General features: G+C 41.2%; 1 protein-coding gene across 1 annotated transcript in view; it reads right to left on the reverse strand.

The window, feature by feature from the left end:
• The window catches only part of RFX8 (regulatory factor X8), a gene marked incomplete at its 5' end in the record, with an annotated part of 35,676 nt that extends 18,172 nt beyond the window's left edge, over positions 1-17,504 (reverse strand). Inside the window, 7 exons of the mRNA XM_082043056.1 lie at positions 301-451; positions 1,079-1,192; positions 1,699-1,776; positions 9,148-9,226; positions 10,724-10,785; positions 13,494-13,617; positions 17,455-17,504. Of these exons, the coding sequence (XP_081899182.1) occupies positions 301-451; positions 1,079-1,192; positions 1,699-1,776; positions 9,148-9,226; positions 10,724-10,785; positions 13,494-13,617; positions 17,455-17,504 (658 nt within the window). The remainder of the gene's footprint in view (positions 1-300; positions 452-1,078; positions 1,193-1,698; positions 1,777-9,147; positions 9,227-10,723; positions 10,786-13,493; positions 13,618-17,454) is intronic.
• Between the last annotated feature and the right edge of the window lie 7,250 nt (positions 17,505-24,754).

The following is a 24,754-nucleotide window of genomic DNA, read 5'->3' on the forward strand; positions in this document are numbered from 1 at the left end:
TTCAGGGGGCAGACTGCACAGCTAAAGCAATCATGGCAAGAACAAATCTTTAAAAATATTCAAATACACTTTAATTTACCATGAATTTTGAATAATTTTGGCTTAAATTTGTTCTCACACATTATCTGAGACTATTTCTTTATAACTGCATCCCAACTAACTCTAGTCCTCACTACTATCAAAGTTGCATCAGTTAAAAAAAGTTTTTAAAATAATTTCTGTAAGAGTCTTGTAATACAATCTTCTTTGCTATTTAAGCAAAGGTTATTTTATGCAAATATCTCTATTACTCAAACATACCTTTAGATTTAGATGTTTGGAGCGGTAATGGAAACTCTTTCAAAGCATTAAGCAGCCAAACTTCAATATTTTTACTGAACAATCTCATTGACTTAATGCGTTGCACAGGCACCTCCTCCAGGAAATCATGAAGTAAGATGTCCTCCATTTCCTAGAATACAATTCATGGAGCTGCAAATGATTGGTGTACTAGAGGTATTTACAGCAGCTTGAAACAAAATCGTATTTATACTTTAAATGTAAGTGTAAAGAAGCTCATTTTTTTTCTTCCAATTAAGCAGCAGCTAAGCTACATTTATTAGCAGAAGGAAAAAGATCTTAAAAATAAATATCATGTCCTGAATTAATTATTAGACACTACTTAATGACCTGCTGTAAATGAGGAGCAAATTATTTTTATCAGAAAACTGCATATTTCTATGTGGAATGTCACCAAGAAATGCAGTAGTGTCCTCAAAGGAAAAATAACTCTCCTAATTTGGAAAACAGTTTTTAGGTGAAACTTCTGCCACATAACCTCACACCAAAACTACAGACTACATTTATAACAGCATACTCCATTTATATTAGGGACTTTCAAAGGAATAATTGAAGTTATCTTAATTTCCACTGACTCCTTAAAAAGTCCCAAAGAAGCCAAAGAACAGACTTGAGGTACAAACTAAAATCCTGTTGTACAGCACACAAGAAACAGCTGGCCCTTCTCCTCAGGTAGAACTACCAAAAAGATACAAACACATAATAACATAATCACAACAAACAAGTGTGTCTACGGTACCTTGAATAGCTGCCTGTCATAGCTTTTGAACAGCTGGCATACATCTGGCAAGGACATAAATGCTATATTTTCAGGCTGCAGAGACCTCCAGAATGACATGATACAATCTTCCACCTGTTGCACAAAGTCATTTATGAATTTTCACTGATTTTGCCCTTGTGAAATATGAAGTGTAATTCAATAAAACGGCACATATAAACAAAAGAATAACTGTGGAGGTGGGCTCTCTGACTGGCCCCATCTTGGCCGGGTGCCAGCGTAAGTGCAAGCATCCTGGGGCAACAAGCTGAACCTTGCAAGGCAGCATAAGAAAGAGGAGAGAAACAAAGAATTGTGCCGTGGATATGTGGATCTAATGAAATATATGTCTATGGCTTTGTGTTTTGTGCTGGGCTCAGACCTGTTGATGTGCCAGGAGTGTTCAGGATATGCCTACAAACTCAGATTCTTGGAGCATGTTGTGTTAGTTAAGAACTCCCAAATAATTTGACTGAATTCTCCTTTTGTCTCTAAATGGTCATCTACCTTAGAACAAACCATCAATAAGCTACACAGAAATTATTTTATCCTTAGAGTTGTTTGCTGTCATCAGAATGAGTGTTATTAAGGCAAAGGCATACCTTGTCAAGCTCTTCCTTTCTCACCATATGTAGAAGATCTTGGCAATGGCTGTGGTACTCATTTACAAGCAGAACAACCTGGAGAAAGTGACCAAAAAGTAGGTACAAAAAGATCACAGAGGCAAAGAGCTAACTTGTGTGATAACCAAATACTTGAACGTACCATTTCATATGGGTATTTCTTCCCTAGTTCTTGCTCCCAAAGATAAATTCTGTTGAATTCAGGCCAAGGGTACTGATATCTCTCTTGTTCAGTCTTCAGATAAACGACAGATGGAGAACACTGCAAATTCTTGCTCTCAATGCATCAGAATTTATTTTGAACAATAATAATAATTAAAAAAATCACAATTATCTTGTCGGTTCTATTAAAGGTATTAAGCACTTCCTTGAAATTGTATAACATGATTTTTAATAAGATGTATTTTTTTTGGAAAGTAGAGGTGGATGAAAGACACAAACATGGCTGACTAAATGTTTAAATCCCAAACAGTACATGAATTTCTTTTTAAGGCCAGTGAATATTTAATGCTATACATATCTTCCACATATATTTTCTATAGCACTCATGTCACAGTTGTAATCTTCTAAATAAGGCTGCAGATAGTTGGTTCTGCTGTTGGGGAGACAGCACATTTCTCATCAGCCGTCATTACATCCACTTCAGAGCACTCATTACCGCACCCCAGTGCTCTGTAAAAATAAGACAGACATCCAGTCCCTCCTTTTTTCCTCACTTTGGCCCACATAAGCTTGTTGCTCATGCTCTGCTGGCTGGCTCCCAACAACCCCCCATGTCAAGCCATCCCATGGCAGCATGCTTATGGGAGAACTGCCACAGGTCAGCCTCAAATCTGCTCTTTTTGGTGAGCGCAGAATCATGAAATCATTCTGGTTGGAAGACACACTTAAGATCATTGAGTCAAACCATTAACCTAACACTGGCACTAAAACATGTCTCTAAAACCCTCATCTACGTGTCTTTCAAACACCTCCAGGGATGGTGGCTCCACTACTTCCCTGGGAAGCCTAGTCCAATGCCTGACAACCCTTTCAATTAAAAAAAAAATCCTAATATCCAATCCAAACCTCCCCTGGTGCAACTTGAGGGGATTTCCTCTCATCCTGTCACTTGTTACTTGGGAGAAGAGACCAACCCCCTCCATGCTACAACCTCCTTTCAGGTAGTTGTAGACAGTAGTAAGATCCCCCCTCAGCCTCCTTTTCTCCAGGCTAAACAGCCCCAGTTCCCTCAGCTGCTCCTCATCAGCCCTCAACAGCTTCGTTGCCCTTCTCTGCACTCTCTCCAGCACCTCAGTGTCTTTCTTGTAGTGAGGGGCCCAAAACTGAACACAGGATTCAAGGTGGGACCTCAGCAGTGCCAAGTACAGGACCCATAGTCCTGCTAGCCTGCTGGCAGGGCTTGCACTCTTGTTTTCTTTATCGTTTCCTAGTATTATCTTTAAATACTTTTCATGCCAATAAACTCTGAGTGCATTGAAAACATAAATGGGTCAGCAGCACGAGGGTCTGTCACTCTGGGCCTCAGGCCCGGAAGATTGTGCCCCACTATCTCCCTTAATACTCAAAAACTGGGTTGTCAGCCACAATTTCCACCCACAGCACAAATGAAATTATATGAGCTGACATTAAGACAACAAAAATATTTCGCTACCAGGTGAAACAAGAGTGGGAGAAGTAAGCATTTAGTGAGGTTACACTATTTTTAAGAAGAAGATGGGTTAACTGTATTTCACCAGAACATATACAGCAGTTCTAATTATACACACAGATAGACAGACATTTTGTTATAAGTTTAATGTATCCAAAACTCACTGTTCTCTTTTTTTGGCTTTTGCTCCTGTAACCAGCTGCATCTTCAAAACTGCAGGCATTTCCACTGTGGTAAAATATACAACAGAAAAAAACCTTTAAAAAGCCCACCAATTTATTTTGTATTTAGTAAGAAAATGAGCTCAAACTGAATGCAGTGCACTAGGCTGGAGCATTATGTTTGAGAAATGACCCCCCCCCGTCTTTCCTGTCATTCAGTAGTCCCATGATTTTCTAATGAGTATTGCAACTTCATTTTAAGGTAAAACTGAGCCATTCATTATAAAGACAGCAAGGTATTGGCCATTTAACAGTGCAATGCCTTCCAACTTTTTGCACCAGAATCAGTTAATTTGCAATGATGACAACTATTATAAACATGCAAATAATGAAAACACTATCATCCTTGTGCTTTAATTTCACAGCAATTCCATGTTCTGTACTCTGTATCACTTTAGATGTTTGGTTTTTGGGTTTTTTTTTTTTTCCAATTGTCCCCCATTTAATTTGCAAGCCTGCTGCGATGTTGCACATGTTCAGAATTCACCTGGACCTGCAAAGGCTTGACCGCTGGCTTTTGGCTGAAAAGCCCAGGATGCGGGCACAGGAGGCTGCCTTCTTGCTTTCCCATCTCCTGCCTCTCTCCCTGCCTGTTTTGCTGAGGCTTATGCTACAGGAGGGAGAGGCAACATTGCTGGGAAAGGGACGTGCTGTGAGAGTTGGATTCCTCCAGTCAAGCCTCCATCTGCTGCTGACACCTGCTCACTGTCTGTGAAGGCATTTCAAACTCCAGGGTCCTTTTAGACTCAGCTGTTTTTGAAGGGTGACAGGCAAGGGCTTTGTAGAAAATATGCTTCCACTGGTGACTGCCAACACTCAGGCTATCTAGTCAGACCCTGGCTGTTGAGTTTCACTGCTGGGATGTGTTATAAACCAGGGTACCACTGGACATCCTGAAGGGACAGAGGACAAAACGTAACAGCTTATCTGCTTGGAAACTCAAGCCATGGGAAATGCTTCCTCACGCTTCCCTGCTGCCCACAGGACTGAACCTTGTCACCTGAAAAATTACCCTTCCCTCTGCCCCTACTCTCTGCCATGAAGGCAGTGCCCCAGTGAAACAACCAAATGGGCTGCCCAAGGCAGAACACAATGTTCATGTGGGGTGTGTTTGGTAATGCTATCGACTTTCTCCCAGGCATTTTAGAGTTGGTGGCTGGACAAAGGGGAGAACGTGTAAGTAGAGATGTTTCATAACGCTTCTTTCAAATGAGTCCTGCAGATTTCTAAAGCCTGTGAAACAAAATTAATGAATATTTTCCAGCTCCTGCTCTCCCTGAGAAGGCGGCCAGCTGTATCTTCTCCTGCTGCTGCTATGGTAACACGGATCAGCATTACTCTCCTCCAGTGGGCTGGCTCCCACAGCAGGCTGGCTCCCCGCTCCCCCCGAAGTGAGAAGGGGTGCTGCGTGGGTCCTCCCGCACCCCAGCAGCCAGCCAGGAGCTTGGTGATGATTAAATGCAAATACCTATGGGAATTTAACATCTATGTGCTCCCTCTGTTAGCAAAGGGGGTTCAGACTCACCCGGTGCCCACAGAGGGGCTCGTCTGCCAGGCAGAACTGCTCCCTTCCCCTGGAGAGCTGTGCCTGGGTAAAGATAGGACACACAAAAGAGGAGGTGGGTGGGAGAAGGGGAAAATGGGTGACAGCAAAATCACAAGGCATTTCACAGTATCTCTTGCAGAGTTTGGATGATGCTGTGAGGTGGGAACTAGAGCTAAAATGGGAAATACAATGGTGAGGATGACAAAAAGGCTAACAAAGGAGGTGAATGGGAAGGACAAAGGAAAAAAGAGAGGAGGGAGGGTGGTGAATGTACATGCTGTTGACTGTCAGATTACACTGAGATTAGAAAAGGTAATATGCTAGAATCATATCAGATTTTTTAAAATTAAAAAATCATAGGTTTGCTTTGCTAGAAAGTCAGAAGCCCAAACCTTCCCTATTATTAGAACCGTAAAGTAACTCTTACAAAGCCAAAATTCACTGGCATTTTTTAACACTGCCATAGGCCAAGCCTCCTTGATCTGCCAGAACAGATACCATTTTAGAGAGACCTCATCCTCAAAGCTCTCATTCCTAGAGGGCACTCTATTGTAACACAAATCGGCAAAACACCAGATTTCCTTAAATCTCCATAATACATTTGGTGGCCTCAGTGGGTACAGTTGTTTTTATTTGCGCTACTTTCACATCATCATCATCATCATCATCATCATCATCAGAGTTGCAGTATGCATATCTTAATAAATGAACCGACAGGTGCTGTATAAGACTGATCTCATCACCCCAACTCAGCCACCCGAGACATCCAAGGCCCCACTGACTACTGAAAGGCAAATTCCTTCTTTGTAGTCAAAGGCAAACCATTATAATCTTATTACCATTTCTATTACACCGACAAGCAAAGCTCCCAACCTGCCAGACTTTTAATGGGCCCAGTTCGTGCTACCAGAACCATGTCAATTGCTGAATATCTCAATATGGTCAATAAATATTCTTTCCAGTAATTAGAGAGAGTGGATCATAGTTTCAAAACCCTTCCTTTCTTCACCAGACGGCAGGTTTGGTGGATGCCTCGATCTCTCAACTGGGCTCCCAGCTCTACCTTCCCCTCAGGTAGATGCACCAAAAAAAAAGCATCTGCATGTTGATCTCTATTCAGGCATTGGAGGGAGCAATAGTTATTTAGAACACATTCACTACTCAAACAGACAGTCCCTGGCTCTGCCAGAGAGAAATGGCAACAAGCCAGTGAAATACATCCCATTAGCTGGGTCTGGTTCACAGACCAGTATTTGGACTGCACTGCAATGGTATATGAAAAATCTTCTTCACTATAATGTAGAAATGTCCACACCAACACACTCTCAAATATTGAGATATTATGGGTCAAGTACCCTTGTTGCAATGATAAGATTACCTCTGTGAGAACAAAATTTGTTCTTGCACGTAGAGAAGTCTTCAAGATTTCATTAGTCATTTTCTAAGTTTCAATTTTCATATTAAAAAAAAATCTAGAATTTGCTACTGCTAGTTTTATCGACTTCACTGGATCATGAGAAACAATTCTGATTTCAAAAAGTACTCAACCCTAAACTGAAAGGACAGTAACGATGAGGTATTTCCTTGTTGTGTTCCTACTTATTTGCAATGAATGTAGAAAACTCTAAATACAGATGGAAACAAACTCACTTATTTGATTGAAGCTGCTGTTTATTTTGTATGTGGCCTATTTAAAAAAAAAAAAAAAATCCTGCACTACTCATGCACCTCTGGCTGTGTTTTGTGCTTTTTTTGCTGCTTTCTCTCTGTTCTTTTTTTTCCTGCTGTCTTTTATCAGACACTAAGGAGTAATTGCAACACTTGGCCACCCAGGTGTTGCAGGTGTGCACCCTGGCTCAGGACAGGGACGTGTGGCTGCATTTAGAGTGGAAGCTGTTCAAATTTCAGCTGATCATCTCCACACATCAGCTTAGCAACTCCTTATAACTGTGAGGAGGAAGGAAGTGTCAGACAAGATAATTTTGTAGTTAAGAGACTTCACTATTGCAACTAGAAAGATTATCTTTGTCTGAATACAATATTTATATTTCAATTTTTTTTTTTTTTTAATCTGAAAAGTTGTCTCAAGAAGCTTTATCAAGATCACTAGATGACTGGTTATGCCAGCACCTTTTTCCTTGGTTTGACCAAGTGAAATACAGTTTGTAAGGAGTAGGTGTCTGGGCACGTGCCTCTGGCAGCTGGTGGAGAAGGAGAGGGAGGCCTGCAGCCAGTGCAGCAGCTCCCCTAAGGTTAAGCAGAGGCTATAGTGTGTCCCCAGCCTGGCAGGGAATGTGGCTCATTTCTGTGAGGGGGCCAAGGACACAAGCTCTGCTGGCATATGTGCGGCTTCTGGCTCCCAGCAGTGGCTAATGGCTTTGTTTCTGCACCTGGCCTGGACTTAGCCAACATCACTTCTTTGGTTCCTTCTACTTTTTGCCATTTTTCAGTATGTTTCGCTGCCGGGAGAAAAAGGAGCAACAATCAAAATTGTTCTGTTTTCTCTCTCATCTTTTCTACGACCAGAACTAGCAGCTTTCCTACTATGCCCAGCAAGGTTACTGTATTCAGGTGATGCTGCAGGGAAACACCTTTCTTTCCCTGAAGAAGAAATACCACCAGAGAGGCAGCCACAGACTTGCAATGTTCCTCGAACAGTGGCCAAGACTTTTCCTTATTACAGATGTCAACTCTTAGGCCTGTTCTGGTTGTACTGGGTGCACAGGCAGCGAGGGATATCACTTCAGTAAGGGTCCCATGGGAAAAGAGCCTCGAGTTGCCTATGAATAATTTATTTGGTCTCACAACAACAGATTGCCACTCGATCGTCTGCTGAACCTGATCCTCTGCCCTGTCCCATTCTTTACCGCTGTCACTCTATGGACTTTTGCAACTTTACTCTGCTGCAAAACCCATGGAGAAGGACAATAAACCTATGGGTATATTTTCCATTCTCTCACGGAGTGTGAATTCAGCTAAGTAACTGTCATGTAAAATATCACAGACACTGAAACAACTTTCATCATCCTCAAAGTATCTGGGTACCTAACAGGCTGATAGTATCCCTCTAACATTCATGCTATAGAAAAATGCTATAGCTCTATTTTAAAGAATGGAAACCAAAGCACAGAATTTATCTGTATAGACATTAAAGTAATGTACAAGTCTGTAAGAGAGTGAGGATATGAGCCTGGTCTCCAAAGTCCAAGGCATAGGCTACACCTATTTTTCTTCTGTGCATTAAAAAGAAGTGTAAAACTGCTAAGGGGTAGCAGCATTTTTCTTCTTTTTTTTCTGGGGAGAAAGGCAAGTCTGTGGTTTGTTTATCTCAACCATGAGCTTATCTATGAGAACTCTTCCCCATCTGCCTGCAACTGGAACATGCTCATGTCTACAGTTCAGTCTGACAAAGTATCTTACGTTTATCAATTACCTTCAGACTTTTCATTTTTGCAATCAATTCATACTCATACATTTCTCATTGTTGTTTCCTTAAAAGAGGTGATTTTAAAATCTGAAATTTTAAAACAAAGTGAAGGAAGTATTTTCAAAGCAATATACCTCATTGTTTCAAGTAGCAAAAAAACCCCCAGATAACACGATTATGTGTAGGACTCTTCACAACAGTGCATTTAATGCATGTCTCTTCAGCCTACTGTTTAATACAGAAGGTGCTAGGATGCCAATATATTTATTTGAACTTCTAGAGTCTCAATATATTAGGTTCCTGTTTTAAGTTTGGCACAAGTTATTGCCTTTAAGATCTATCTGGCTAAAAAGTCCAATTCAAGGAAGTCTGATTAGGCAGGGCATGTTTTCAAAATGGAGCTTCTCTGTTAGGGCACAGCACTTAAGGGCATAGTACTTTTATATTGTGTATAATAATAAGAAAAATATAATACTGTTGTCAATGTCCAACAGATGATTTACAGACTTTTATATACAGACAATATATAGACTGTCATGTGATATTTTGTGATTAAAACATTCAAAAAAACAAACCTGTGATAATTTTTTTCAGACAGAAGAGAGCAATAACGTGCATAAAAGGAAGAGTTCTTCTTGATAGCTATTCCATCATAATGATACCTAGGAAAAAATATATGAACTGATGAGCTTATGATTTTCAACAAGCCAGTAAATAAGTCATACTCCTCATTTGAAAGCAGATAATCATCTCATTTAAACAAGAAAAGATCGAGTAAAATAAGGTACATTTGTTTTTTAAAATTCTGTTGAAAACGTGTTGTCACATGCAGAAGATAATTGCACAAACTCTTTGAAAACTTTTTAACAGTTTTTGGCCTGGAATGATACCGTCTTCTAAATGAGCAAACATAAGCTGGTGCATGGGTTGCAACAGATTTGTACAGAACACTCAGTGAAGTCAGGGACCAGAATCCCAGCTGACACAGGGCCCCATGTCCCCCTGGCAGTTTAAGGATGTGGTGCAGGTGTTCCACAGCCATTCGCAGCAACTTAGGGACAGAGTGGCACATCAGTGGTCATGGCAAGCTAAAATCCAATAAACCCTCCAGACCTTCTCTAAGGTTTATCCCAACCTTGATGAGTAACAGGGTCAACATCCTTGCTTCCCAGGTGTTACCAGTTGGCTCTGGCCAGGCTGGGTCACTGGGAAGCCAGGGGAGCAAGGGTTTGGGGCCACCAGCAGCCCACAGTGTGTAACCTTCTGCTGGTGGGAAGAGAGAGAGCATGGAGGCTGGGGACTATCACACACTGTCCCAAATCCATGCCTGAGGAGGAACCTGGGAGTGTCTGTGGTGAGGCACTCCCAAAATAAAGGATCTTGCTGAATCAAGCTGATAGCAAGTCCAGACTAGTGGAGAAAAGTCGCAGATCAAGTAAGGGCATGTCAGTCTCAAAGCCAGTACTTGATAGCTACTCAAAATGCTTTTAAAATTACTCTGTCTCAATGCCCTTAAAACAGCCCTTTTTCCAGTCTGGATGTTCAGAGTGTGATTATAAGTTCAGATATTGAATCAATGAAAGAGTATCAAACTCTCTGTGCTCTAGAAGAAAGGGAAGCGAAAAGAAAGGAATGTAGGAGGAGGATCTAAGGTGGTCTGATTTAAATGGTTTTAAACTGTTTACAACATTTCCCTTGACCACCAGTACATGCTGGGTCACTCCACAGATATGTGCAAGGATGAAAAGCACAACACAAACATTAGTCACGGCTGCCACCCCCATGCATCCCAGAGACAGGTTTTCCTGACCCCGTGTCTCAAGAGCTCTGAGTAAGGTTGTGATGTCTGGCAGGTGCCTCATGCAACACAGGCTGTAATAGCCAGTACAAATTGGAGCACTGATTTTTTTAAAACCAGCCTGATCTGGAATTCATGCCCTACCAAAGCAGCTTTCAGGTGGTGATCTTCATGGAATTAACTTTATTTTAATGTACTGGGTGATATCACAAGTCACTCTGGGTCTTGCAGTGTATTACAGACTTGCAACCAACAATTTGGCTGCTGTATTACAGCGGTGGAGCTGAAAATCCAGCCGTTTCTAAATTTTATCAGAACAGTTATAAATAACATTTTTGAACAAAGGACACAAACTAAATACCTGGTACTCCCTCTTGTGCCCAGCCTTCTTGTCCCCAGACCTGGGAAAACTAACCGAATGAGCTGGGGAAAAAAAAAAAGAATCAGAGATACTCAGCAAATTCATTCTAAAATGCGAAAACATATCTGCTACATTTTTTCTCCTTAATCCCTTCTTTTGCTTTCCATTATTTGCAGGCTAATACCTGTTCTTACATACCGCTCAAATGGTAACTGCTGAACTGAACTCAATCAGACTTTTGTGGATAGAAATCTAAGTAATTTAAGGGATTTCCTCCCTCAGGTAGGGATTTCTTTAGATTAGTCTGTTTTACCTTGCCCTGGAACACAGTCAGTGCACACACCAGGAGACCACCCACTGTCAGGTGAGATATATCACCTGGGGCAACTTGAAGATGCCACGATTCTCCAGTACTCTGTCAGTCCTGCAAGCCTTACTAATTCAAGTTGGACTTACACAAGAGACTTGGCCCACCCACCCACTCTTGCAAGGAGTACTCGCAGGATAGGGCCTGACTTATCTGTTTTAAAAGGAACTGAATCATCAAGCTGCAAAGCGACCTTTTGACCACTGTGGTGGTAAATATGAACTGAGGTCACACAGCATCTGTCAAGGTTAGGCCTTACAGAGTAATAAGATACTGTCAGGGTAATAATCCACTTCACTACGATTATTCCGCATGAGCTGTCTTGTGAAGACAGAGACTAACCCAGAACAGCTGGAGCTAAAATTCCCTGTATAGCAGGAAAAGAGGGCTGAGTACTCAAAGTCAGTGAGGGGAGCCTTTACTTGGCATTGCAAAGTTTGAACTCCATGCCAAGTGCACTTTGCTGGTCCAAAGGACAAATTTCCTCAGCTCACACTAACATGCACCTTCAGTTTTAACAGTGTTGGAGTGGTCCTGTTCTTTACATGTTCTGCATGCACCCACCTCAGTTGCTCCCTTTCTCAAGCTGGTGTTTTAGCATAATCCCATTTTCCTAAAAGGACAGCCTATGAATCTAGGGCTTCTGTGACATGAGACACATGCTTATTCCCATTGTCATTGCTCCTGCAGCAACAGTAGTGTGTTCAGGGCAGATGAGATTAGTAGTGTCATGTCAGTTTTATTCACACGGGGCTTGACTGCAGAAGTCCTTACAGTCCACGCAATGCAGTCAGGTTACTACAGCTTGATGAATTATTAATAGCTCAGACCATTAGCTAGGTTGTGGTAACCCATTACTTGTGTATCCTAAGTTTAAGCCAGGGTTGCTGCAGCTCCTGCCTCCTTCAGCCTCTCACTGCTTGGTCTCGCTTCCTGCTGCAGAAGAACCATTTCAAGCCACTGGGGAGCTGCAGCCCAGCTTGCTCACTTGGGATGTGTTAACTTGCCCTGCAATGTCCTGGGTCAGTAAAGGCTGTGAGCAAACAGTTGCAAGCACCAACCTATAGCAGCTATGGCTCACCAGCTAAGCTCTTCTGCATGACCAAACTCACGCTTCATCCATGCCTGTCCCAACATAAAGCTAAAATGAATTAACCACAAGCAGGCTTAGCTTACAGATGGTAACTCAGTCATGCTGGAGCACCTCAAAGTGTACAGACAGGGTGGGATTAATTTTACCTACGTGGCTACAGGATAAAGATGTCTAAGCTAGTCACTGTAGACTCTGTATTCAGTGGAGAAAAACAGGCAATTCTGAGGCATATTTCATCTGAGCTGCCTGACATGACTCATTTTGGGTGAGAAGAATCATATGTAACTACTTATTTGTCTCTATTGGCTACCAAGAGATTTTAAGGTGACTAGCTTAATGGCAGACATCTACACTGAGCCAGGCAAATTCTACTCATGGGCTTGGTTGATGGGGGATTACCATTAAGCCAGAGTAACGAATCACACTGGATCACTCACTCAAATCTTAATTTTTAGTAAGAGTGATTCAAGTTACCCAGTAAAAAAAAAAAATAGATTCAACTGGACTGAGATAAATGATTCCTAAAACAAGGTCACCCACACAAATGAAATTTATTTCAGGTACAACTCTTACTTAAATTATTTTTTGTTAGTGTTAAGACACTGCTTAGTAGCTCTTAGCATGGGCACTAATAGAAAAATTTTAGCAGTAAAAATAGGAAATTCTGGACAAAAAGTTTTGAGCAACAAATAATCACAAGGCATTCCTGCTTCCGTAATTTGTTAAATGAAGTTGAATAGCTATGAGCATTTGTTGCAGTTGGGATTTCTAAGTGATTATTGCTCTGTAGGTTGTATCAATCTTTGTGTATTAGTAGAGCAGAACTGTTTAAAGAAGATTGGGTTTTACCTCTGTGTTTGTTTGGATGATTCTATAACAACTTTTTAAGTGTGCGTTTGAAGGAAAATCTCCCCAAGTGTGCTTAAAAAGACAGTATAAAATTATATAACAACCAAATGAGTCTTTTAAGGAGAGAAGAATCAGCTCCTTAGGACAAGTTCAACCTTGCACTGTTTATCCTGGTAAAGCTTTCTAAAACATATTGGCAAAGAAATCTTTGCTAGTGCAACATACAACACTTCCCTGAAGAAAATATACTCCATCCCAGACAAGACTCTTTTCTCTAGTACAACTGCGTCTACTTGAGGGCTTACCAGAAATATGGTAGAAAAGGCACAAACATAATACATTACATATTAAATCTTCTCTGTTATTTAGTATCTTTTGATATACAGTGTGCATATTTGATCGTCAGATTTTCTCTTGAGGTATCTCTGCTTCTTATCTTACATATCCTATCTACTCTGTACCTTTCCAAAGGTGGCTGAATTTACTTGATACTTGGAGTTTGGACAGCAGCTTTCCATATACAATTCATATAGTAGCCAACGGGGTACAGTGCATCCTTCACACAGATAGAAATTATCAGCTATCCTTTAAAACAAAAACATCAATTGGTTTATGTCAGAATTAGAAAAAAAAAAATGTTAGCTTATGATTTTAATAGCTCATCAGGTTTACAGTGAACTCTGTAATTAGTTACTCTGTTTTTATGGAAGTGTAGAATCAAAGAGAGCTAGTCCTTTCATGTTAACCTGTATTCTGGGGAAAAAAATGTACACTTTCATGCATATATATATGGTATGTTTGGTTTTTAACTTTTAAAGTTCTACTTCGCTTGTTTCCAAAGTGTAAGAGAGGTCATGTGAAACTCTGCTAATAAATGAACTAGATCTCATAATTTTTAATTAAAAAAACCCAACTTAATAATATCATAATAATATCAACATCAATACGGAAAATATTAGTATCTCTCACATGGTAACTATTGTTACATCAAAGGATGTAACTTTGATCCTCTAATTAGAAAGGGCTCCACTATACCAAAGAAAAGAATATGAACATTTTTCCATCTAAAATGTGCAATATGGTGTTTTGGGATGGACAGTGCATGAACTATGAAGGACCAAATTCTGTTCTCATACAACCTCAGTGGTTTTAGCTCAAGTTTAATAAGAGAAGATAATTTTAATTTTACAGTTCCTATTTAATAGAACTGCTGGGACTGAAACTGGTTTAGGTCTTTAAATACTCATTCTTTGGCCAAATCCTTTGTGCATTCTACTTATCAGAATGGTCATAGTCAAGTAAATGCAACTGCTTGTGTGAAAAAGGTGAGGAAGACAAACTTAATTGCTCATTAGCCTAAAGAGTTACCTTCACCAGAAAAAACCCTTTTAGTTATGAGATAATGCCAACAGTTTTAGTATCAGAAGATAATTGCCACCTGCAGTACAAATACAGGAGAAAAGCTGGAGCAGAGAAGCAGAGACATTAATTTTCAAAGAATGACACACTGATCGTATGACAGTGTTTTCTTACTGTGACTCTGCTTCCGTTATATCAAATGATTTATGCATATTTAATTGGTTTATCAGCTGAATGCTGGTGCAGCACAGTGCCAGTTACTCGCTGTGTCTTTACTGATAATCGAGTTGGTTGAGAAAGCAGATTTTTCGTAATCATCAGGTGAGATAAGCCTGTCAAATTTTAAATCAGCATCCTCTGTTTTATTAGTAGCCTGATTTCAGGCGACCCATTGTTTATCTTCCTGTATTAGCTGTATTGGCAGTAAATAGTGGATAAAGTCTTGTCAAACTGGCTTGCTAGAACAGACTAGGCAAGACCACGATCACTGTGCAGTCTGATGATATCTACCTCACCTTTTATTCATGCCCTTTCTCGAGGAAGGAAGACTGACTGTCTCCCCCAGGTTTCCCTCTCCCTAGTAGAATGCCCCCAAATTCCTCACTTTTACCTCCTTGGAGCCCATCTTCTCACCCACCAACCCAAGGGGCTGGTGCTGCCAAGTACATGATCTGAGCTGTGCTCAGCTCCTCACCAGCTCCTCACCATATCGGGCCCCACCACCCCACAGCAAAGGCTTCACGGCAAGGCATGAGCAGAAACCTGCACCAAATATGGGGGATCTGCCACGCTAATGGGGTGTTTCTCAGCATGGGGCTGAAAGGTAAATGAAATTTATCCTAGGTAAGAGTCCTGACTGAGCTTCTGCCACCCAGCAGGCAGAAATGCATGTTTCTTCTAGAGCAACCATCACAAAACCTTTCATAATTTAGCAGTCCCAGAGGAGATTAAACCTAAGTCCAAATTCATCCTTAATATAACACCACAAGAGTGATTTGAAATGCAGCAGAAATTAATTCCTGCTTCAGTAGCTGGTTTCTGCCAATAGTTTTGTCTCAGCATTTAACTATTTAGTGACAAAATATTTGGGAATTTAATTTTGTGAATATATCGTCTATTAAACTGCCAGCCTTTTTCAAATAACAAGTCAAACACCTTCTTAGTGCTGACACATAATACAAAAATAGTGTCTATCAAGAAAAAAAAATCCACAGAGAGCACAGTGCTCATCTTCTTGCCTATTAGACCTGAGATTCTCAAAATCTGAGTGTTCAAGGAATGCATCAAAACAAAACTGTTAATAAAGACAACAAATAGAAAAGAGTTGCAAAGGAGAAAGATGGAGGGTAAAGAAAAAGCACACCTTCTCCATTTATGTGTTACTTTCTATCCACACTTTCCATTGAAATTGTTAGCTGATTGGTTCCAGGACCTCAAATGGACTATAGGTTTTTGGGATTTGCCACCTGTTATATGTGAACCTTTGGCAGCCAGGCCATTATAGAGATTTGTAAATTTGCTGTAAACCGTTTCTGGACCAAAATCTAGTTTGCTATTGTCAGTGAACCAACTGTAAAAGGAATCTAAATATTGAAAAATTTTCAAAACATTAGAAGGTGATTTGGAAGGTTGTTGTGATGAAAAAATCATTGGTTCGTCCTTTCAAGGGTTGTTTATGATCCGTTTTTCTGTAGCGTCTCAAACTTGTTGGATGATCTTGGGTGAATCTCTTCCTTCAGCCCTTTTAAAATGGGACTAGTGGTATCTATATGACAGCAAAACAAACTAACTCCTGCTGCTCAGGTATTACTGAGAAGGGAAAAGAAGATTTAAGATTACTTGCTGTCAAGTTAAAAGTTTGATTGTGTGTGTTGTTACACAAAATTTCAACACTCTTTACTAGCTGGACTCATTTGTACTTGAGGATATAAGGCAAGTAACCCTGTTTTCTCTTTGGTTGTCACACTGTAGATAACGCTCTTCTCAAAGTACAAGAAAATGATGGTGACAACCTTACTCCACCACAGAAAGTATCTCACTGAGGAGCTCAACCCTTACCTTCACCTCAAGGAAACATAACCTTGGAGAATGTCAGTTGCTTAGTACACCAGCCATGCAGCCTCATAGCTGTTCATAGAATCAGAATAATTCCAGTTGGAAGAGACCCTCAAGGTCATCAAGAAGACACCCTCAAGATCACAGAGTCCAACCATAATTCAGTTCATGGTGCATTGTAAAACCACGCCAGCCATGAGTGGTCCAGCCAGGGATGGTCCTCACCATCCGCATTACAGCATCATGTCAAGCCATCTCCATGTCATCAAGACTTGTGGTGGGAGACGGATTTTCAGGGCAAGTTCCCCACTTTCATGGCATCATTTATGCACCTCCACGAAGCCGGTGAGGGGTCTGGAGCACAAGCCTAATGAGGAGCAGCTGAGGGAACTGGGGCTGTTTAGCCTGGAGAAAAGGAGGCTGAGGGGAGACCTTATCATTCTCTGCAACTACCTGAAAGGAGGTTGTAGCATGGAGGGGGTTGGTCTCTTCTCCCAAGTAACAAGTGATAGGATGAGAGGAAATGTCCTCAAGTTGCACAAAGGGAGGTTTAGGTTGGATATCAGGAAAAAATCGTTCATGGAAAGGGTTGTCAGGCATTGGAACAGGCTGCCCAGGGAAGTGGTGGAGTCACCATCCCTGAAGGTGTTTAAAAGGTGTTTAGACAAGGTTCTTAGGGACATAGTTTAGTGCTACATTTAGGTTATGGTTGGACTCGATGATGCTGAGGGTCTCTTCCAACCGAATTATTCTATGATTCTAAGACGGGGCCTTTACAGTAAATCAGGCTTTTGTCTTACAAAACTGCCATAAGTGCTAAAAGCAAGACTCCCGCCCTCCCTGAGATAAGCCCACCCGGCAGATCCTGCAAGCCCCGCGGCGAGGGGGGGCGGGTGGCGACCAGCGCGGCCGCCTCTTCCCGCGCCCCCCCCCGCCTCCACCCTCAGCGGGGGTCTCCCCAAGCCGCCCCGCTCCGGCCCCGGCGGCGGGGAAGGGGGCGACACGCACCAGCGGATGATGGAGAGGTGCAGGAGGGAGGTGGGGCTGTCTTCGGCCATCCCGGGCGGGCGGTGCCGGGGCCGTTGGTACCGGCCGGTGGGGAGGCGGGTGGCCTCGCGCGGCCGCCGCTGCCCCCGACGCCGGTTCCCGATCGCGGGGCGGCGGCTCCTCCAGCCCGGCCCCCGCCCGCCCCGCGGAACCCGCGCACGGCCGAGCGCAAGCGGCAGCGCCGGGGCGGGCGTGGCCGGCACCGGGTCCGCCGGGGCCGGATCGGGATTGTTGTTGAAGGCCAGAAAATGAATTCGATGTAAATCCCGAGGCACAAAGACGCCGGGAAGAGGCGTGAATGAACAATTGTGCGGCGGTACGTTTGAACAGGGTAACTGCTGCCTCAATGGGCTTTGCACGCCTTCAAAACATTATTTTCTGAGTTTTCTATAATACAGAAACGCTGTAAGCTCCCGTAATTGTTTAATGTCTCTTTGATACAGATGAAAGGGCCGTCTGCTCCACTGAAACCCTGTAAGCACTTTTCCATTGCCAGTATCCATTATGCAAAATGAGCTTTATTGCCATGTGACTGGCGAAAATAAATTATGTATGGTTGGAGCATCTAAAAGCTTCCTAGTGGATAGCATTGGTTTACACCAGCACTCGGCTTCTTAGAAACTGCCACGGCTTCCTCACATTAATTAGCTGCTGAAAGCCCATGTGTGTCACAGACAGGCTTGCTTACTTTGTTATGGCAAGACAACCAAAGCCATCATGTCGGTAGACAGAAATATTAAAGGTGGGTGGGACAGGGGACCAGGAAAGGGGAATTTGTGGTGGAACATTGCTGGTTTTCTAGCCCCTCAATGTTGCTTGCTTTTGAGGAGCAGTGCACGCAGATGTCATGTATAATACATGTTGCTTTTAATCTGTAAAGCCTCATGCTGTGTAGAGAACCCCATGGGAAGATGCTACTCGCTTACAGGGCCCTGAACCAAAGCCTTGAAAATGATGTTTGCCCCAAACACAGGTTACTATACACATTGTAACCAGTACAATCTGTCATCAATAAATGTACTTAATAACCTATTGTGGAAGCTTTCCTCAGTTACAGTTCTTGGTTATTGACAGGTGTTGTGTCTCTATAATCTACTATAGACCTTCTCTGTGGGACATTCAGCTTACACAGCAAATACTCCTGCAAATAACTGCACAGTGAACTCTTACTCAAGTTATTTTAAAATGGCTGTTGTAAGAACCATTGGCAGTCATATTGCAGCAGTCATAAGACCTATGTGGCTTTGCCATGTAAGCACTTAGAGATCTTCTGAGGTGGATTTTCCAGGGAGACAGTCATGGCCCCAAGCCTGACAGTGTTCAAGAAGAGACTGGACAACACTCTCAGACACATGGTGTGAACTGTGGGGTTGTCATATGCAGGGATAGGAGTTGAACTCGATGATCCTTGTGGGTCCCTTTCAACTCAGGACATTCTATGATTCTGTGATTCCAGAAGATGTTGAAGAATGGGCTGTCCCTATGAGTCTGCAGCCGTGCCCACACCTGGCACACTCCCTGCTGACTCAGGTGTGCCTGTTCACACTGCAGTCACAGCAGCGCCTTCCGCTTTGTGTTCCTGGGGAAGAGGAAGCCTTATTTCCAGTTTCCAACAACTGGCTCGCTTACATGTTTGCATGTGCCTCTCAGTCTTGGTCATAGTTCTCAAGGTTCATGGCCAACAGCTGGCTTTCTAGGCCTATCTGCAACTTCACAAAGTTTGTGAAGCTCCCTAGGCCCAAAGATGCCTTAGCAGGAAAAACAAACAAACAAACAAAACCAACAAACAAAAGCACAAAACAAAACAAAAACCCCAAACCAACCAACAACAACAATAACAAAACCACACACACACAAAGCAAACTAAACCAAACAAGAAAAACACACACAAAAAAACTTTGACAACTTATCTAAAACTGAAAAGTTACAAATGGACTATTTCTGTGGTGACAGACTGAAAGCAAAGGGAGTCACACAGATCAGAAAGTCCCAGGACAATGCCTACTACTCAGGAAAGTTTTAATGAGAAGAAGCAAATGCTGCACAAAGAAGCAGTCCAGTTAGTGTCCATGGCTTAGAGCTATAAAGTAGGTCACAGAATGCCTCTTGCCCAATTTCCAGATCACAATAACAAGCTAGATAGATATGTGTGCTGTTCAGCTCTTGACACTATTATTTGATTAGGGTTTTTCTAGTTTTTCAGAAAATGTCTCTTTAAGCTTTCAAATTAATATAAAACTTTTGGGGGCGGGGAGAGGAGGAGGATTCTGATTTTAAATACCAAGCTGCTGGCAGAATTTGACTGAAAACTTGAAATCTGCTTCTTCAATTTAATCCTGTGGAATAGGACTGGGTGGATGTACACTAGGTCAAACTGTAGTAAGCTTTTATTCTTGCATAAGCTGAAAGTTGCAAAGCTGTTTGTTGCAGTCATGGACATCCTCCTGCATAAAATGAAAGACTATTTGATGAACATGCACATTGACTGAATAAAATTTTGACCTAAAATTAAGAGTCTGGTTGTACTGATTAAAATATGTGCTAAAGAAGTGTCTTTCCTGCGTCTTTCACCCATAACTAGGACAAATTTAAATCAAACTTTGAGGTAACAGGCATCTCCAAAATCTGGTAATAACTGTTTTTAGCATGGAATTGCCTCTTCAGATTATACTCTCCCCTCACAGCCCCTGCTCCCCATAATCAAGAAGAGATTTGGATACCTTGTGAGATTTGGATATCTTGTGAGGTAAACAGACCATGTAAGAGCTCTTGCTGGAGACATCTGTCTTGTAAAGGAACAGTAAAGTGTTAACGTTTCTCACGTACTTAAAATATTTAAAATAAGTGCTTTATATGATTTTTAAGCACTTATGCTCAAGTATGTATAAAACAGTCATGAAAGCAAATGAATCCGCTAGCGCTTCCACCACTACCAGCAGCAACGGAAATATGTGACAGTAATAAATTGTATGTTCCTCTGGAGTTGAAAAGGCCTCTGTGGTATTTATTTAATTCATTCTCCTGTAGAAAGAAATGAGTAAAAGAGATTAAAAAGTAAAAACAAAAGCCCAAACCTCTCCTCACCACCCACAAACTAAGCCCCGGAGCAACGTACTATTAAATTTTCAGTATAAAAAGTTAAAATACTTTGGTGAGTGTTGGAGTAAGAGTCCTTGTGGACAAAGGTAAATATCCTGTTTTGAGAAATCAATCAGTACATTTTGTTGATTTTTATTTTTTTTTAATCTCTACTAGTTATTTACCAGGGACATTGGTGCAAAGATTTAGTGATTTTTTTTCCTTCCTCTTGAGATATGAATCATGTCAATGATTAGGCATTAATCTGATGAGTTTACTGTGAAGAGAGATCTTTAGAGTTGTAGCTACCTTTCAAACTTCAGTTTAAAATAAAACAACGTGACAGAATTCAGAAAATACAAGGGATTATATCTGGTTGTGTCATGGCACTTGGAGCAGCCACCAAATCAAAACAGGGTTGCAGCCACCTTCTCCTTGAATATAATGCTTTGACGCTACAGAAAGCTCTGTGTCCTTCCCGAGCCACACACTTCAACATGAATGCCCAGGAGGAAAACTCCTCTCCTTAGCGCCTATGGCAAGTGAACTCCTCTGTGCATGAAAACCCAGTTCGGCAAAGCATGTCAGCATGCATGTAAGACTACTTCATTTCAGCAAAGCATTTAGGAATGTGCTTAACTTTAAATATGTACTTAGCTGAATCGTTTTGCTGAGTGGGGATTGATGGCTGAATTAAGGCATTAAACATTAATGACAGAGCTGGGAACACAAAATAGTATGTAAATCAGAATGTGTCAAGACTAGAGTGAACTGATTCAAATAAAGCAATCATTGCATGATTAAGATCTCTTGAAACATGTGAAACCATTAAAAAGGCTTAGGGTCTGCTGACTTTAGATGGGGGACAATCACTGACAATCACTCTGGTCCTTACGCCATCTCAAATCACACAGTTTTGGGGTGTCTGTTGGGGAGACTGGGTGAAAGTCCCTTCCACACAGTAACTGAAACACTTAAGTCTCTCTTGGTACAACATAAATTCTAGATGTTGCCCAGTGCAGTGTTGGCTACTAATCTCTTTTTGACTAGGATGAAGAATGAGGGTACCACGACAGCATTTCCAGGCATCTCCATGTCATTTGACTACTTTTGTTCCTGCCATGAGTGGAAGCAGGGGCTATCTGAGCAGCTCTGTCCCTCTCGTCCTGAGGGACTCTGATGTGAATGCTTCCCACAGGGCTCTCCGGTTGCCCTTTGTGCTCCCTGTACACGCAATGCCTTCAGGAGGGTGATTATGAGCTGAGGACTCTGGTTTCCACCATGTGTTGATGACACCTGCTCTTTATATTTCGCTCTCTCTAGACCCACTCAGGGCAGCCAAACAATTTATCCAGTGAGTCATGAAGATGGAGATATGGATAAAAGCCTATCTGTCTAGAAGTGGCTGAGGTAATGCTTGCAGGAGAAAGCAACTGCTTCATTTCTGCTTGGCAGAAGATGCTGTGTTTGTTCCTCCAAGTCTAAGTGGCATTTTATTGTCCTTCCCCCATTCGTTTCGTTTTTGTTTTCTACATCCTGGATGTATAACTGGAGTTAACTTTCTGTGTAATAGGACAATCCGTTACTGATGGCTGTGCTATAAACTCTAAAATAGTGATACTGGTTTTGCATGTTCCAGTCATTTGAACAGAAACAAAATATTTTTTTCTTTACAATAAAAGCAGTGGGGAGTCACACAGAAAAACTTAATCTATCCCAGAGGCTGGTGGATCAAACAGCAGCTCTGATATTAGCTCCTGTGCCTGATTTGCAGACCATGTGCAAATGACCCTTGACTGTGTTTGTGCATCAGGACTGTTTACAGAGTCAATTGATTGGTTTTGAAGGAAGCATGACATTAAGGGCAGCTTTGAAATATGCATAAGGTAAAAAACAGCTACAAAGGTTTTGAAAAGAGAGAAAACATCTCCCTCCTCCACCATAAAAAATACAGATTTTGCTCTGAAAAGAGATAATAGTTTTTATCTTTTTTTTTTTTTTTTTTAATTAAAAATGACAGGTAAAATTGTTTCACTTAAATAGCTAGATCAAGTAATAATTTTCTCGAAAATGTTTGTTGAAAGCTTCAGCATAATATGTTTGTCATAATTAAATGATGGTGCAGTTAACAGTTAATCTTCTCTGAGAATTACTTTCACTATAACAAACAAAAATCCTGCCTCAATAGTTCTTCGAAGGTAAAGCATGAGTTACATGAGTGATGTAGTTTTATCTTCCCACCTTTTGAACGTCTTAGACCAAAGTGGCACATCGAAGAAATATTGTGTGCAGGTAGTGTCAGAGGTGATATGATTAAAACTGTATATAGTTGTATAACTGTTCTCCAGGTTTCATACTTGCAAGTCCTATATTCCTATCATTATTTTACAAATCTTGTTTTATCCTCCAGACTAGAAAACATAGCAAGAGATAGCAAGATTTATGCATTGCTTATAGTTACCTAAATTATATTTTCATTTAGTACTTGTATCTGAGACTACCAACAAATTAGAAAACACTCTAACAGACTTAATAAGCATTACCACATAATCACTGTGGGAATAATGAAATCTGAAAGTCTCAGGACCCACCTGAGTTGTTCAGATCCACCAGGCCCCCTCTTTGAGCAGGGAGATGGACTAGACAACCTCCAGATATCCCTGGCAACGTAATTTATTCCATGATTGTTGCATGGTCTCTTTCTTAGTTACATCTGAAGCATCTGTGACTTGCCTATGTTTGGCTTTTGTTCAAATAAGTAGAGCTGCTAGCAGTAGCATTGCTGTAGCTGCAGTAAAGATATAGCCAAGACAAAATTTATAAAGAGAAATAGTATATTTTTCTTAGGCCAGTAGATGCAGCTAGGGTAGATATAGATGTTGTGGGCCCACACAAATTGGTTTGGATCTGAAGCAAGCAGCAAACAAGAAGCTGAATAAAGGTTGGGAACAATTGTTCCAGTAGAATGAGAGTTTGCTTCTTTTTCCCAGTTTAGCAAATTAGATTAGATTTACATGGTTTAGGATGAAAAGACGTCTTCTATATTAATTTATACTCTCTGTTTCCATTTGAATAAATTGCAAAATCAGCCTCTGTGAAACATTTGATATGAAACGTCCTTTGAGCAGCTTGCATGGTTATGCATGTGTATGGTGTGAACTGTGGGGTTGTCACATGCAGGGACAGGAGATGGACTCAATGATCCTTGTGAGTCCCTTCCAACACAGGACATTCAGTTATGACATATTCAGTTACTCTGACCCCATAGCTTCTCGCTGATGTGAAGGACCTCTGCGGGGGTTGGAGTATAAGCAGCCATGATAGGTCTCTGATTTGGTCAACATCTTTGATTTATGGTCCTGATTTGCAATCCTGATCTTGAGCTGCACTCCATTACTTACAAATGCATTCCCTACTGCTAAGCATTCCTCAGATGACTTACATAAAACGTTTCCACTATTGCAAAATTCTTGTTTCGGCTGTGTGCTATTTGTATCATGGGACTGGCCCTCTGGTTGGTACTGTTGGAGTTTTACATGAGCAAGGACTAGAGCTGAGTGAATACATACCCTAATATTAATTTGTATTCAAAAAGGAACTTATTTTAACAGTGGTTGCAATCCTTTCATATTTATTTTCTATTAATATGTGATCATGCAAGCTTTACTAGAATAATACTTGTCTGTGAAAATTCCCATGTGACATACTCATGGGAAGAAAACATTTAATTCAAGTGTTGGGTCACCGAAAGCAGTTCAGGATTTTCAATTGACTTTGTTTTGATTACTTATTCAAATTAAATGTTTTGATCCTCGTGGATAAAGCGAAGCAAAACTTGGCAATATTAGAGTCAGTGGGCTGATTATCATTCACACTTGTTAATTTAAAAAACTATCAATATAGATCAAAATGTGTATTGGGCATAAATTAACCTTAATTGATTTACTGCAGAAGATACATTCCCAGTTGAAAATGTCAATGTGGGCTATAGAATTCATGAATGAGATTATCTGCAGACCTACAGTTATTCACTGAAGTAATTAATTCACAATTTTACAACAAGCACATTGCGGACATGAGCTGCAGATGTACAAGTGATTCAAGGCAAAATTTGCCAAAGAAAATCCTCTGGAAGGACAAGCGCATGTGAGTCAGAGATGCAGGATGGGGTTGCTTAGTTACT

Source organism: Streptopelia decaocto (assembly GCF_964273445.1).
Source record: "Streptopelia decaocto genome assembly, chromosome: 1".
Taxonomy (NCBI): Eukaryota; Metazoa; Chordata; class Aves; order Columbiformes; family Columbidae; genus Streptopelia; species Streptopelia decaocto.